Source organism: Macrosteles quadrilineatus, unplaced genomic scaffold (assembly GCF_028750875.1).
Source record: "Macrosteles quadrilineatus isolate MER2022 unplaced genomic scaffold, UCM_ALF_1.0 Scaffold_2__2_contigs__length_208266976, whole genome shotgun sequence".
In the NCBI taxonomy this organism is placed as follows: Eukaryota; Metazoa; Arthropoda; class Insecta; order Hemiptera; family Cicadellidae; genus Macrosteles; species Macrosteles quadrilineatus.
This window is the reverse complement of record NW_026542595.1, coordinates 157,264,144-157,279,821: the sequence shown is the minus strand read 5'-3', so window position 1 is coordinate 157,279,821 and position 15,678 is coordinate 157,264,144. Positions and strand designations below refer to the sequence as shown.

At 32.4% G+C, this 15,678-nt stretch overlaps 1 protein-coding gene across 1 annotated transcript; it reads left to right on the top strand.

Annotated features, from left to right (window-relative positions):
* The first annotated feature begins 210 nt into the window (after nucleotides 1-210).
* Nucleotides 211-1,149, top strand: LOC128985061 (uncharacterized). The gene has a single exon (XM_054404434.1). The coding sequence runs from the start codon at nucleotides 211-213 to the stop codon at nucleotides 1,147-1,149; it is 939 nt and encodes a 312-aa protein (XP_054260409.1).
* The last annotated feature ends 14,529 nt before the right edge of the window (nucleotides 1,150-15,678 follow it).

Genomic DNA, 15,678 nt, shown 5'->3' with positions numbered 1-15,678 from the left:
CTTAAAGGACCATCTTGAATATTAGTATTCCTTTAAAATATGTTTCACTCACAAAGCAGAAGTTGAAGCATCATTAGCTTCTACGCTATGCTATTAAACCCCCGTGATTGGTTCGATGGAATCCCTTTGGGAATATTTAGTTCCCTGAGATTTAATTAGCTCAGGACTTAAATTAAATCAAATTATTTGCACCTGCATTGTAGCTGTAAAATGCGATGTTTCTTCATTGCTTTAGAAATAGAAATAGAAATAGAAATAGAAATACAAAAAGCTGCTGCCCTCGAGATCATCCAGTCAAACTACGAAGATTATTATAAGATCTACACTGATGGATCATTAGACCCTGCAGAATCCAAATCTGGAGCCGGTTACTTTGCGGAACGTTCCAACGAGTCCTTCTTTGTTCCGGCGAATTCATGTTCCAGCACTGACACAGAGCTCCTTGCCATCAACGCAGCGGTTGCCCACTGCATGGTTATTGAAAGCCAAAAGATTTGCATACTCAGCGACTCTAAAAGTGCATTGCAACTACTCAAGCAATATAAACCCTCAAGCTACTACCACAGAATTCAAGAAATCTTTCATCTCCTGAATTTGTCCACAGACAAGGAGATTTGTTTCCAATGGATACCAGGTCATTGCGGACTGCAAGGAAATGAGAAAGCTGATAGGATTGCGAAGGCAGCCACCAACATGCACCCTATACCATCTAAGGAACTAACACTTACCAGCTGCATAGCCGCATCTCAAAGACTCTTAACGCAAAAATGGGTAGAGAAGTGGAAAGATGAACCAACTGGTCGCCATCTGTATGACCTGCTCAAGGAACCCAACAATACAGACATTTACAAAAACTTGCCAAGATCTGTGTCAACATTTGCCTCAAGAGCTAGAACAGGGCATATTGTAACCCAATCATATCTCTTTCGCTTCCAACTCGCTGAGTCACCCCTGTGTCTGGTATGTCAAACGGAAGAAGAAACGTTGCAACACATCCTCCTTCATTGCACTCGCAAGTTGGATATCAGAGATGAGCTGAGGAAGAGACTCCAACCTGACTGTACTCTTGGACGAATCCTAACTGATCCCACCTACTGGAGACTGGCCAACCTTGTATATGAGAGACACCGTGCGGTCGGCATTACCTGAAGCTGGATGCACGTACCAAGAAGTAAGAAGTAAGTAAGTAAGTTCATTGCTTTAGACGGAGAATAATTCAAAATATATGTCAGTAATATCTTTATTGTAGTTTTTGATATGTTTCCCATACAGTGAATAAAGGCTATTGTGCTTCGATACGACCTATACCTTAAGCAGTATGACATAGTTTACAGGACATAAGCGAAAATTGATACCTGATTTTAATGTCTTGTACTTTGATGAGAGAGTACTGCCCAGGGTTTTTTCTTAGCATATCCAAACAGTTTTGAGGGATCCAAACTTTTTGACACTCAAAAATGTTTTACATAAATGACTGTTGAAACCATCTCTTTGTCATATATGACAAAATCGGGTGAACGTAAAACAACCTTAAGCTATCAAATAAAATATAGCCATATTTGCTATCTTTTTGATATATGATAACTTTATTGACTATTTAATAAACATTCAGAGCCAATAAGTAATTTACCTAAAAGTTTTGATTTAAAAAAATCCAAAATCAAGTATTAATTCAAAATAATTTTTGAGTAAACATTGTACAAAATAGTCTTAACTAGTCCTAAACATTGATTTTGACTTTTATTCAAGATATTATTATTTGCTCGCATATTTTGCGTATGATTTTTTTTATAAGGCGTGTTTCATTTCAAAAGTTAGTTAGAGATACCAGAGATCGTCTTTTAGTCTAACAATGAAAATGCCAGAAAAAACCCCGTATCAAAGACTCTCAGTGCTAACAATTTCAACTCTTGCTATCCTTTGTAATTTATTCGTTATGATTTGACAAAGGTATTGCGATAACGTTTATAGAGTAAAAGCCAATGCACAAAAACTACCTTTAACATAGCATTTGAAATCAAAACTTGACTAAACAGCACCGACGATGGTTTATATTTAAAGCTTGTTGAAATACATTGCCAGTAAAGCTTTGATGTAGTAATTATCTTTAGTGAAGAACCGCGTGAAGCTACAAAGAGAGCTAATGGAAGACGAAGCATGTGAGTTAATAGAAATGTAAAAATGTTTTAGCGTTCAAAGCTGGCTATGAATATGATAAATATTATTTTAAACACGTGAATATTTTAGCCTGTTATTTATTTATCCAGTACAACTTTGTATATTATTATATGTTAAGCGTATCTGTTTCGAAACAGTACGTATCAGTGGAAATTATAGGTAATGTTATGTTTTATTTTACTACCTAATACAGTCAATCACATTATCTTTATTTTATTCCTCGATGTATAGATATTTTTATAACTGCAGAACGCAGTTATTAGTATATTACATATGCAAGTGGAAGTCTGACTTCTAGTTTAGTACTTGGTTTAGTTTTAAGTCGTACATTTCTGGTGAATTTGAAAGCAATTTTAAACCCTCTCTTATCACATCTTACAATTCGTTACTGGTTAAATAATTCACAATTTTTTAATAGTGCTATCATTATTATTATAGGATGCAAATTAAAAATGTCCTATTCAATTTGTAAAGATATATCAACAATAAAATAACCACACAAAATGTTGAATGCTAAGGGATTTTTAATGGACTTCTATCATTGCCGTTCCTTATTGGCAAAATACATTAATTGAACCGTACACCTTCTAATATTCTATTGACTGCCAGGTCAAATGGTCCAGAATTGCCATTTATTTGTACAGTATTTTCAACGAAAGTATTGCAAACTCAACCTGGTCAAAATTCTTCAAATGTGTTAAAAATATATCGGCAATCCACCGTGCCTCTTGCAGCTCAGTATGAGACGCTAACCCACTAGGCTAGCAACCCACCAACAGCCTACTAGGTTTCTGAAAGTATTTCCAAAAGTAAACTTTGCTTTTTTGTGTTTATTTATAAACATACAATTCCTCCAAAATATTCGGAACATCTCATTTCTTACAATTCTTGATTCTACATTCAATACCTTCCCTTCCCTTTAAGGCCTCATAGTTTTTAAAAGTACTTTCTAAACTATATATAAATACAATACTCTGTTTACCTAAATCCAGTTACCATGTTATAAAATACTTTGTTAACATTACATATTTCCCCCCAAAATCGAACCAGGTACCTTAAGATATACGGAGGAGCCCCATTTTCACTCAGCCTTTAAGCTTTCAGATTAAGTAATCTTATTGGCTACTGCACAAAGCTACAAAGACTGTTTCTCAGACCTCATTGTTATTGTAGAGAGCAGACAAGTATTGATACATTAATCCAATTGTCCAATGAGAGGGCAAGACTCATCATCAAGCGGGGTGGCGGGATTTCATTTGCGAGGGAGGTTGCGAGGTTTTGGAGGGAGACGATTATTAGTGTTAGTATAGCGTTTCCCTTGTAGCAATGCAAAATAAGTGAATTTCCTGTTACTTAAGGTTAATGAAAATCAGAAATACAGTACCATAATAATTTAAATGTTTTTTATGTAAATGCTAACAACCACTGATGGTCTTTAAAGTGGTAAACACTCAAGTTAGACTAAAAATTATTTTTCGGTAAATAATTTATCTTGCCACCTACTGACGACTGTGAATCTTCAGCCAAACACCATTGATTAAAACCATTTAAAAGTATTGAAAATACATGGAAAATATATCAATGGATATTAATTTACCTTTTAAACACCTTATCGTTTTAAAATAAAACTTCCTATACTGTAAAAATACATTGAATTCTGCAAGTAGATTTCTCATCCTAATATGTATAATATCTGCAATTTACCCAGTCTGCAAAAGTCTGCAGAACAGCACATTTTGATCATGTTTAATGTTTGTTAAGGCTAGAGGGCAATCAATGATGGCGATTGAATTTTTAAAGGTGAATTGCTAACACCGTAAAAAGTCTATTTTACAAATATATTGATGATACAAATTTTAACATAAAATCACAATAGCCCCCCCATCCCGATCATAGAAAAATTTATTTTCAAAATGAACGTTTTGTTTTAACTCACGTTGGTGTTTACGAGCTCACTATGGTTTGTGGTTTGTTTTGTTTTTACAAGCCTTAACCATGTAAAAGAGTTCTGTATCTTTCGGATAATTTCCCGGTAGGAAAGGTATGGTATATATTCGCGGAAAAGCAATAATTACCAATAAATTGGATTTTGTGGTCGAACAATATCAACGTTGGCACATCATAATGAACAGCAAACATCGAAATATACTTTAAATTTATATTTGGCTAATTAATAATACATAAAAAATCAAATCTATGATGGTATTTAATTTCTTAAAACAACAGCTATCAATACATTATTTTAACAGTAAACCCTGTATTCATAAAATAATCAAAGCTTTATATAGGAATACACTTTCATCGGGATAAAAACATTCTTATGTGAAAGTTACGTTACTACATAGTTTGTGTAAAGACGTCTAAAATTTGTTAATAGTTATTTCAAAATTGTCTAGTGAGCCACAATAAACAGGATACGATTGTTATCTTGGTAGTTAGTAGTCAGCCCTGACCCTGGTGGGGCGAGTAGGAAGGTTTGTAGTGATTGTTTAGGGTGAACTCCCTTGCACTAATTTCGGTAATAGGACACTCTCCCTTGTGTTGCTATATTTTATTTTGTTCAGAACTCTACAGTGTTTTAAACACTTTAATTTGGTAAGTTGTTTTCAATGTTTAGTGTACAGAATCATTGCTCTTCTTCGAGGCGAAATCAAGCCTAAGGGATGTAGATTTCTTTTGTAGGATACCTTGTTTTATGTAATATCTTAATTTTTTCCCTCTAGCAATTTGAGATTTGGAGGGCATTTAAACACACTGCTTCCTGCTGTGGGGGAGGAGGGAAGTTAAACACGCACGTTAACTTAACGTTAATTGCACTGCTAATAGATTTAGTATTTGCGTTTGGTTATTTTATTTAATATGTAGTCACCATAAAACTTGTTTGACATTGAGCTGTTATGTCTATCAGACTGCTCGTTGTCGTACGTTGTATACCTACTTACATTTAATATTATTTAATTTTTTCAAACACATTTTAGCCTACTTACTATTATCATTGTTTCTTGTACTTTAATAGTGTGATCAGTAAAAAGAGAATAAATAAATATAATAACACGATTAAGCTTTAAATTCTGATACTTAAAACGTACAAGCTTGACTAAAATATATCTTGTAAAAGAGTGAAATTTGTTTAAAAAATTAAAATTTCACCATTGGAAGCATAAGTTTTAAGTTTACAGATGAATTTCAATTTTCACTCACATTATGTTGTACTATGATGCAAAAAACAACCAATGAAATACAATTACGTAGAGTAAATAGATTTTTTTCCACTTTTCAAAAGCACGAACAAAACAATGCTACAAAATATGATACAAAAAAGTTACTCTTATGGATTCTCAGATATAAGTGCGCATTCATGATTATTATCACATTATAATAAATTATAAAAAAATATTGAGGCTTAGTATTTTTTTCAAATAAATTGTTTTGTACGTCAATTAAATGATATAATTAAAGAAACGAAGATAGACATATCCACGCAGTAGTTTGAAGATAAACTACGAGAAAATTGTTTCAATCATAGGCGGGGACAAATTGGGAAGGAAAGGAAAGAGGGTAGATAACAAAGGGTGAGTCAGGAGTTTGGAAAGACTAAATGACCTTGGATAAGGCAATGAATCATGGGAATGCACTCTGATTTGATCTATTTGGTCCAAGGGGTGGGTAGGCAACCCGTCCATAGTCAAGGCTAGTGGACCTAGTTAAGGGGTTAACAAGGGTCAAACAGCTGGGACTTTGATTAGGTTTGGGTACCAGATTAGGGTATAACCAAAACAAAAGTCAGGAGCAAACATCGGGTAGCCGTAATTATTTCGAGGAAAATTGTGAGTTTATCAGTTTGACTACAATAAAACATTGACGTTAATAAATTTTTTCATACAATTCATCGAGAAATAATTTAGCCTAAAACCTGAAATATAATTAACGGATAGTTATTAGGGGTATTGATAAAGTTTGTTTCTAAATTGTTTCATTTTTTGCAAATGTTACAACCAATACCTATCCCAAGTATGATAATTTCTTTTCATAGTCATATTTTTAGTTTTTACAATCCAATATTCATATCTTAGAATCAACTAGACTTTACTTACTAAGCTAACGAAGTCTAAAAAAAATTATTTCGTTACTAAAATATTTTTTGTATACTCACAACTTTTTTTTGTCACCATACATTTTTTTCTCATGTTGATAAACAGAAAAGTAGATTAAAACAAAAATTAAAATTAAGTTAGGTATGGTGAAATAAATGTACAATACTCAACTTAAAGTTAACTATAAAAACGAATTTAAGGATAGTAAATCTTACCGGAAATGAAAGTAGATGATTTTAATAAAGTAATCTCTTAGGTCTTAAGTATTAATCAAAATTAGTTAGTGGCTATTTATTACAATTAGAAGCGTTAAAGGCATGTGCGGGGGAAACAAGAAACTCCAATAACCGTATTTTAAGAGGGGATTTGCCCACTTACAAGGGTTCGAGCCACTAGAGGGGTAGTGATAACCGTTAGACTGACTGAAGAGAAACGAACTTCTGAAAAAGATCAGAACAGCTGTTTCCGATTGAATAATCTGTTGAATAATATTCGATGTTTTGTTTGGAAATACTTTGTTCCAATCAAAAAGTATATAATCTACACCGTGAAGTGATAGTGTAGGTTGTAGACTTGATTTAGGTAGAGAGTTCAAAATGAATTTCAACAAAAAGCTACTTTTGTACCATAAATGTGTATTAACAAATTACTAATAATAACATAGTCAGGCCTCCCCTCCAATGATCTTCAGAGTGATTTTGTGATAAGTATAACTTTTGCTAATCAGATACTTACAGAAAAACATCAGCACACTATGCATTGCAAATTAATCGTTACACACTGACAGATTCGACAAAGGGCAGTAAAGTTTGTGACTGATTTAAATAAACGTAAAAAACTAGGACCAAAAAACCTAATTTCCTTGTAGTGTGTACACAGAATTTAGGTTGTATAGAAAAACTGTCCAATCAACGACATTCTTACTTACATATAGCGCCCAGATTTGATCAGCTTTGGCAATTTTACAACATCTTTAGATATATGCTGAAACTAAGTTCATCAAAATTGCTCGTACTGTCTGCTTGTATGCCTTACCTTATTCTTTACACGATTAATATAAGTTTTTTTTCAACGGATATCTTTTTCGCAAGCTTTAAAAAACAAAGTAAAAATTAATTTAATAACAAAGTACCGTACTATAAACATTACTTTGGATTTATTATAGATTTTTTTCTTCAGCAGATTGTTAACTGACGATTAAAACCAAGAGGGTCCATTTTGTGCCAAAATATGAGACAAAGATAATTCAACTATGCGTAAGATAACTAAGACAGTTTTATTTAATTTAATTAAAAGATTGACTAGTTCTTTATTCAGACAATATCTGAAAGTCTTATTGAGAACTGACCAGTGACAAAACTACACAAAGTAAACTTCCTAGAACGAAATCGGCCTTCAGACGTGCAGATTGACATGCAAGCAATGGATCTACTGTACTTGGCTAACCGGTTATGACATCACAGATCCTGCATGATGTACCTGCAAGGAAAGTGAGGAGGGTAAATACAAATGTCAAACACTCCATATATAAATCAGCTGGATTTTATACTATCGCATTGACCTCGTTAGAATATATTGCAATTCTTTGGTAGTATTTCGACGAAATTATGAAACCCCGTATTTCCCCGTCAAGAGTTTGTTTACTAAGTAGACTTTGTATGAGATTTTGTAAAATTCAAATATTTTGTTGGAAAAAAGTGAGATGGCAAATTATATTTTCCATGATCTAATGATATGTATCACATACACTAATGTATCACAGACACCCTAGAGAACTGTTGAGGTGAATGTTGAGGGTTCTATTAGATCTAGACAGGGGAGGGAGCTGGTCTAGTCTAGCTCGTCACTTTGGAGCCCAAGGTCTGGGGTTGAAATCCCATCAATCACCAATGGATTTTACCTATGTGATAATAATGTGACCTTCAGTCTACGAATAGCCTGACGTAATGTGTAAACCACTTCCGGGCTAGAACCTAGATCCTAGGATGTGAACATGTGTGTGTGCAACATTTACACCTGGTTAATTATGGCAAAGGCGAATGAAATATTGTTTTAGATAACCGATATGTTCTGTTTGTTTTTAAGGTCACCTGGTTCTTTTAACATACTATTTATTTTACCATTCCAAAGAGCAACGACAGCTGATTCTATTTTGGAATTATCAAAATGTTTTGGCATTTATCAGGATTGATCCGGAAAACTAATGCTATTCTGCAAGTGAGTTCTAAATCCACTCAACCAATACTGGAGGGTAAGTGCGATTATTTAGAAAGTACATAAGTTGAAGAATAATAAGTTAATAATGTAGCTGCATATTGTAGATTGTATGGATTTAATAGAATAGACATGTTAGCTAAAAAAGCTTTAATTGTGTTCAAGATGTGAAGAGAGGGACTGGTATTTACAGGTAGTACTTTTTTTTGCTGGAACGGATGTTTTAGGCCGTACTCATTTAGTCAGGTGTGCTTCACGTAAAAGTTCGGTAAATGTATTCGTTAAATTTTACATTAAAACGGTTTTCAAAGCAATGAATCCATAAAAATTGAGAGATATTTGGTTAAACTAGTAATTTAATAACATTTACCTATGAAAATACAAATGTATAATACATTTTATGAAGTCATGTAATTAATGTCTATAGATTGATTGTTGAAAGCATAAATCATTATAATATACCCATGAAAATTCTTGTTATAGTAATACATTTTATGAAACCAACTATAATTACTTATTGAGGTCATTTTTGGGTGTTATATACATGATGTGTTCAGTTATGTTTTAAAATCCAAACGTTTATTTTAGAACTCGGCCAGCAGTATTATGTCAGGAGTTAATCAGTTATAAACAATTTCAATTACAAGTTGCCCAGTGATGTGGGAAACGTTGGGGTTTGAATTGCAAATTCTGTACAAAAACCTTTACTTTCTGTGAAGGGTATTTAGTATTCCTGCCTGAGTTTTGTGTTTTAATTGATTTGACACGCGGTTTAAATGAATGATGGATTAAATACAACATGGAGATATTTACTTATAGTTTTGTAATGGCTGATGTTTGTGATTCATGATTTTTTTATATGGTTACTTTCCGAGAAGTTATGCTAGAATATTAATACGTTTAGAATAACATACATACCATTTAAGCTTTTTATGTGAAACTCACAATGGTACAAATGGAACTTTTATGAAATAGTCATAATATTTCGAAACAATAAAATGATTTTTATTGAAGGTATAATTTTTAATGTCAACACTATCAAACCAACCATCGATTTTGATTACAATTAACGAATTTGTTTTAAGAATGAAGATATGCGGTTTATTGGGGGTTTACCATAAATAAAACATACTTGTGTTGCTTAGTCTATGGTTTAATAAGACAATTATTTTATTATTTTGTATGCAAAATATTTCTATATATTTCAAATATACATTATGAAGATTTTTTAGTTAAAATCCATAAGTTTTATGGGTTAATAGTTTTTTTAAACACACGCCTTTGTTAAGGCCTTACATAAAAAAACAATTATACTTATATATTTGTATGATAATAATGTCTATCAAAGAAAAGAGAGATAGAGATATTCTATATACTAGGGAGCTAAAGAGAGTTATATACAACGATGAATATACAATTTTCCGTGTAATACATTGTGTACCTTTTACCAGCAAAATACATCACCAAATTTGGTTTTGAGATATTCCATTTCTACATACACGTTTAATTCATGCTGAAGGTAGAACCAGATGCATGTTATTGTCAGATCTACTCACATTGGCAGTGAACCGAGTCTTATCAATGATTGATAATAGCTGAGTTGACATGACATCCCTAGCTATGTATTAACGGTAACGATTGGTCTTACATCTTTACACATAGCTTAACATTTATACAGGTTAAGCCTGTACAATAACTAGTTATGTAATAGTTAAGTACAATAACTAGCTATAACCAATATATAAGCACTTTCAGAGATTTAATTACTCTAATAAGTTAAAATAAATTTGACTGAAACAAACAAAAATAAACTGTAAGGGGAAAATTGTAACAAATCTGTATTAATTTGCCATAATTTTTCCTGATCCAGATAATGCTTAAATTGAAAAATAAAATTTAACTCTCTACTAAATAACTTCTTCATCAGCATTTTACGTGTTATTAAATTTACGGAAATTAATGAAAGAAACGTAAAAAAGTGTCTTATTTTAAGTGTTACAAGACGTTTTTTGAATTTACTTTCAGCTAACTATCCTAAACTATTGACATAATTTAATAATGATTTGTAGTACAGTAAAATAGATTAAAAATTATAATTTTTCATTGTCGATGGTAAAATAGTTAATGGATAGAAATGGATTGACACATCGCTAAGAATGTGTAAGAAAGTTTTATCTTCATGTATGTAAAAATTGTAAATTGATTTTCCGGCAAAACAATACCCGTTTATTTCTTGTTGATGTATGATGTATAGTGTTATTTTTTGGGAAAAATACAAGAACCTTAAGGGAGCATTTATTGAAGTTCCTTTAACGATCCTATTTTTTAACTCGAATTTTTATAGGACCAATAAAATCCAGCTTAGGTTAACACTTAACTGATGAAAGGAAATACGATTATCTCACAATTCGTTCTATGGGATCCACAACATTTCAGACTGCACAATTTTAAGTTTGTGCGTGTGGTTTATTGTTAACCCTTTTATTGAAAACGTGATCAATTTCAAAATTATTTAAATCTATTTTGATGTCTTGACAAAGTTCTATATTGATACAACCTATAGTAAAAAGAATCTATCATCAAGTAGACAAAAATCGCTTAATTCGTATTCCAGCGAAATGGTGTGTAGTTCTAGTGGTTAAAGCTCGAGTCTTCTAGCCTGGAGTCCAGGGTTTAAATACTCCAATTCACCAATGGATTTTAAGCTATACAATAATGTAATGCAGTGGGTTGAAGACCATTTAAGGCTGCAGTTCAACAAATCAGGTAAAAAATAAAGGTCTTTTAGTTGAAAGGAAAATTGTCTTTGTTTTGGAGATCTCTTATGACAATTAACACAACTATATCAAGTAATTCAATTAAAATATAGGTTTGATGTGATATTGTATTGCAAAATGTTATGTCTGCTTTCACCGTTTTTCAAACGACGATTTACTTATTGAAAATTCCCTAGGATTGCTGACGATTTAAATACAAACACTGCAGTTGTCTGTGAATATTATAGTATATTTTTCACGAGGTTCTCCTATCCCGGGAACGAAAAACGACTGCCCCCACCCCTGATCACAAGAACCATAGACTAAGTTCCTTAGTCAATGCAAGAACATTTCATGAATTGTAACTCCTCTTACAATGTAAGCAATAATATCTAATTTAATCTCAAATAATTTAAAATTATGTTAACTTATTTATGTAAAATGTGTAACATAAAACATATTAAAAATAATGTGTGTAAAGATAAATTTTTCTAAGGCTATATGATTTAGGCAAAACACCACTATAATAATTAATTTTTAAATATCATTTTAAAATACAAGAATGAAGTAAAATTATAAGCGAGTATCTCCTGAGCGTCAAATAAAATGTACGGGTTGATGATGAAATGGTTAGTAAAGATTCGTAAAATCTTAATAGAATCTGCTACCAAGGGTAAGCCGCTTTACAAAGCGAAATTGCCCTTCTTTGCTGCATAACTAACTCTGTCCGTTAAATGTAGAAAGATGTTTTATTTTAAGCACTTTGTGCTCATAAGACTTGTGTTAATTTATAAATCATATGATTAAAATTATTAACTCATTTGATCCATTTCAGTTGATGATGACATGGGGAGTAACGGACTGGTAATTAGACAATGCATATTTATATTTCCCGTTTAGGAGTTTCGACAATTCATAATAATAAACCGCTTGTACAGTTCTGTTAGCTTTACTAATATTTGCGTTAATGGTCAGGTGAACAAATATTAATTCCGTGAGAACCCCATAATGTTAAGATCTTGTGCCTTCGTAACACCTCTTACAGTTTTTAATTGTTACAACTGGATACCACATGGATACTAGACACCGACGATAGATGGCAGGATTTGCCATTTTGAATTGCAAATAAGATATCATTTATTTACTTGAAAAAAGATATACGTTTAATAACACTAGTAATAATATAAGGGGGGAGCGAACTGGTCTACTGGTTAGAGGGCGGGACTCCGGTTCCTGGGGTCCCGGGTTCAAATCCTGCCAAATCACCAATGGATTTTATCTAAGTGATAATGCCGCAACCCCTGGTATAGTCTGAAGTAACGTGAAAAACAATTCAATTTAGGGTCCTAGGACAAAAAAACTAGTAATAATATATTTACATTTTTACACTTTATACTGTTTCCTCACAAGACGTTAAATACGTATGAAAGATGGTAAGTGGTGATTGATTTCGATTGGACACTCCAATCATCATCAGACCCAATAGACGAAACTACCACTACTAGTGTTATTTATTACTGGTATTATTAGACGTATATGTTTTTTTGTTTTTTCAGGTACGGTAATTTAATAACCCGTACGATGCTGATCAAGAAATTATCATTTTGTAACAATACAAGACACACTTCTACTTAAAGTTTATTCAGTAACATGTACAGCTCGTTATTTTCGGTTCGTTAAAAATGCAAATATTCCTAAATACACAAACGTAGAGTTTTTCAAAAACACCGTCGCGATTATTTTGTCATTCTATGTTTTAAAACACTTATTTTTTGTTCTTTTAGTTATATGTTTTAAACACTGCTCCACAAAAATTTATATCCAAATATTATTTTTTCTGATACGACATACAAATTACTGCAAATTACCTAATGTTTTATCATACAAATGAGGAGTCCCATCATGCAAAGGTTTAAATTAGCAGAAGTTTCACACAATAGCTATTTGTGTATTAAGAGATATTAAGAATGCGGCCATACATTTTGAGAGCGGCATGACTGTTTGTGCTCGTAAAGATGTTCCTACCACCACAATAAATATAAAATAACACACAGATTAACCTTTTAGATGTTTATAAAATGTCATTTAGGTTATGTTTGCTTTTTAAAGGTAATGTTATTTAAAGGTAATGTTATTTGCTCACCGGTTGTTAATTAACTTACCAGATCCGCAGCTGTGGTTGGTTTAGAAATGACAACAGTAAAATCAGCTGATTTAGCGAGTGAGAATGATCCATTCCCGTTCTAGAGCGGCAATGAGCTATTTTGCGTACTTTTTTACAGGTATGACGATGTGATCATTTTCTTGCAGTGAAAGGGTAAAAGGTAAAGGGTTGAAAGGGTAATTTAAGGGTGAATTAATATGTGCTAAGGATGTTTTTCATATCAACCATAAAGGTTTTCAAAATGATTTTTAAATGTGACATCGGGATGTAGATATTGATTTATCTTCAAAATAAAGGAAGCCACATTTTAAACTTCAACCTACTTCGCGTCAGAAAAAATCATAGCAGTAACCAAAAAGAAGGGACGAAGTTTAATTTTAGACTAACACACTAATGGTTGGCACAAGCAGTTACGTGTTAAAAAAATAAAAGGTAGAGTTGAGATGGTGGATAAAGATTAGATTTAATTTTCAGTACAACAAAAGAAAATTATCCATGAAGAAAATGCATGTCATCAATATTGGAAAAGTAAAATTAAAAATAAAATTCTTTGATTTTATTATGCATGACATGGCAGGATATTGCTAATCTTAAAACGCAAATTAAATTTATTTATTTATTTATTCAATTGTCTAAAGGCACGAGTTACTGATATATTTACTAAGTAGACCCTTGGCCATATGGTGGTGGTTGTGGACTCACTCCTTCTATCCTACTTTACAATGAGCCTAATGGAGGTCCTATGTATCTTAGGGGTCCCTGAATGTATGCCGGGTAAGTAAAGAAGTACACACATTCTTAACTCTTCCCCGTAGAAGGCAAATAAACAATGTTATATGTTAAACCAATTGCTTGCTACTGAGTTTGTGTGGGGATATTTTAGATGCTTTGATTGTTAAATGCATTAATAAAATCCGTAACGGTTTATTTTGATGTTCCGTGTGTTGGTGTGTTAAATTGCCAATTTAATATCCACCATCCAATCGAAAATAACTACATGATTTACACCATTATTTTATCGTTTTGTGAGTCATTAAATTTTCTTACATCACTTGGATGTCGAGTAATAGAAAAACTGTTTTAATGTAGTCTACATGTTACCATCTTTAGGCTTTTCCACAAATAATGTCTTAAACTCATTTGAATAATCTGCCAAAACCACGTAGACAATGACCTTCTTATTAACAAGTGAAAGGAAAATCTTATGAATTATCACTAAGCAAAAATAAAACTAAGTAGTACAAATTAGAAAGTACTCCTTCTGGTTATTTATAGAAAAAATAATTACTTGAAATACTTTTCTTCGTTAAAAATTTGGGTAGAAAAAGTAAGTGCAATGAAAACTCAATAAAATTACGAGATTTGAAATGAAAATCGGAAACATCGTGTTTTTTCTGGTTAAAATGACAAATATGTTAAAGGTGCATTTATTATCATTGGGTTTGAACCCTCCTAAGTAGCTCTAATTTAAAATACTTACATGTCTATTTTTGTATAGAACCAAGTAATTGTAATTGTAAACATGCTTGGTAGCCAATGTAAGGCCAGGGACACACTTACCGGCGAAACCGCCAAACGCCGGATCCGGCGAATCCGCCGGAGGTTGAGGGTCAGAACACACTTGTTCCGGCGAAAACTATTTTGCTGGAGCTGGCGACAATAAATAGAGTGCAATGAACTCTGAATGGGTTTAGTCTTAGACTAGTACAGTTCTAGTACAGTTTAGTCTTAGAAATGGTGCTGTCAAGACCTCAAAAGTTGACCTTGTTGTGTTTGATCCAACACAGAAGGAAGAGAAAACACCACCGAACTGTTTGGGTAATCTGTATGACTTGATAGTTTTTAAAATTTTATATTTCTACTAAGTTTTAATTAAAATTTTAAATGGTTTTCGGGTAATAATAGCAATCAAAATAAAAAAGAAAACACTATTTTGGAACAAATATTTCATAAAAAGGTAATCTCAAGCTATATATTCAGTCAAAAGCTACGGAAAGGAAGTAAAATGTTTGGTATGATCCTAAATTATCATATTAAACATATTCTTAAACATGATGCAAGGATAGCATGTCGATATGCTAAGATAATATTTTAAGGTACAAAGGCAGAATATAAACTGAGAATCTCATTCACAGTATAGGATGTAGCAGTCTATGTTCGTAGCAGGAGTTATAAATGTGAAGCAATGTAAAAATGGTACATTGACAGGTGGGAATGTAGCAGTCAATATCCGTGGCAGGATATGTGAATGTTGAGCAACATCGGAATGTTA

Bases quoted from the DNA above. Each gene is read 5' to 3' on its own strand.
- LOC128985061 (XM_054404434.1), top strand. From the start codon at position 211: ATGCGATGTTTCTTCATTGCTTTAGAAATAGAAATAGAAATAGAAATA.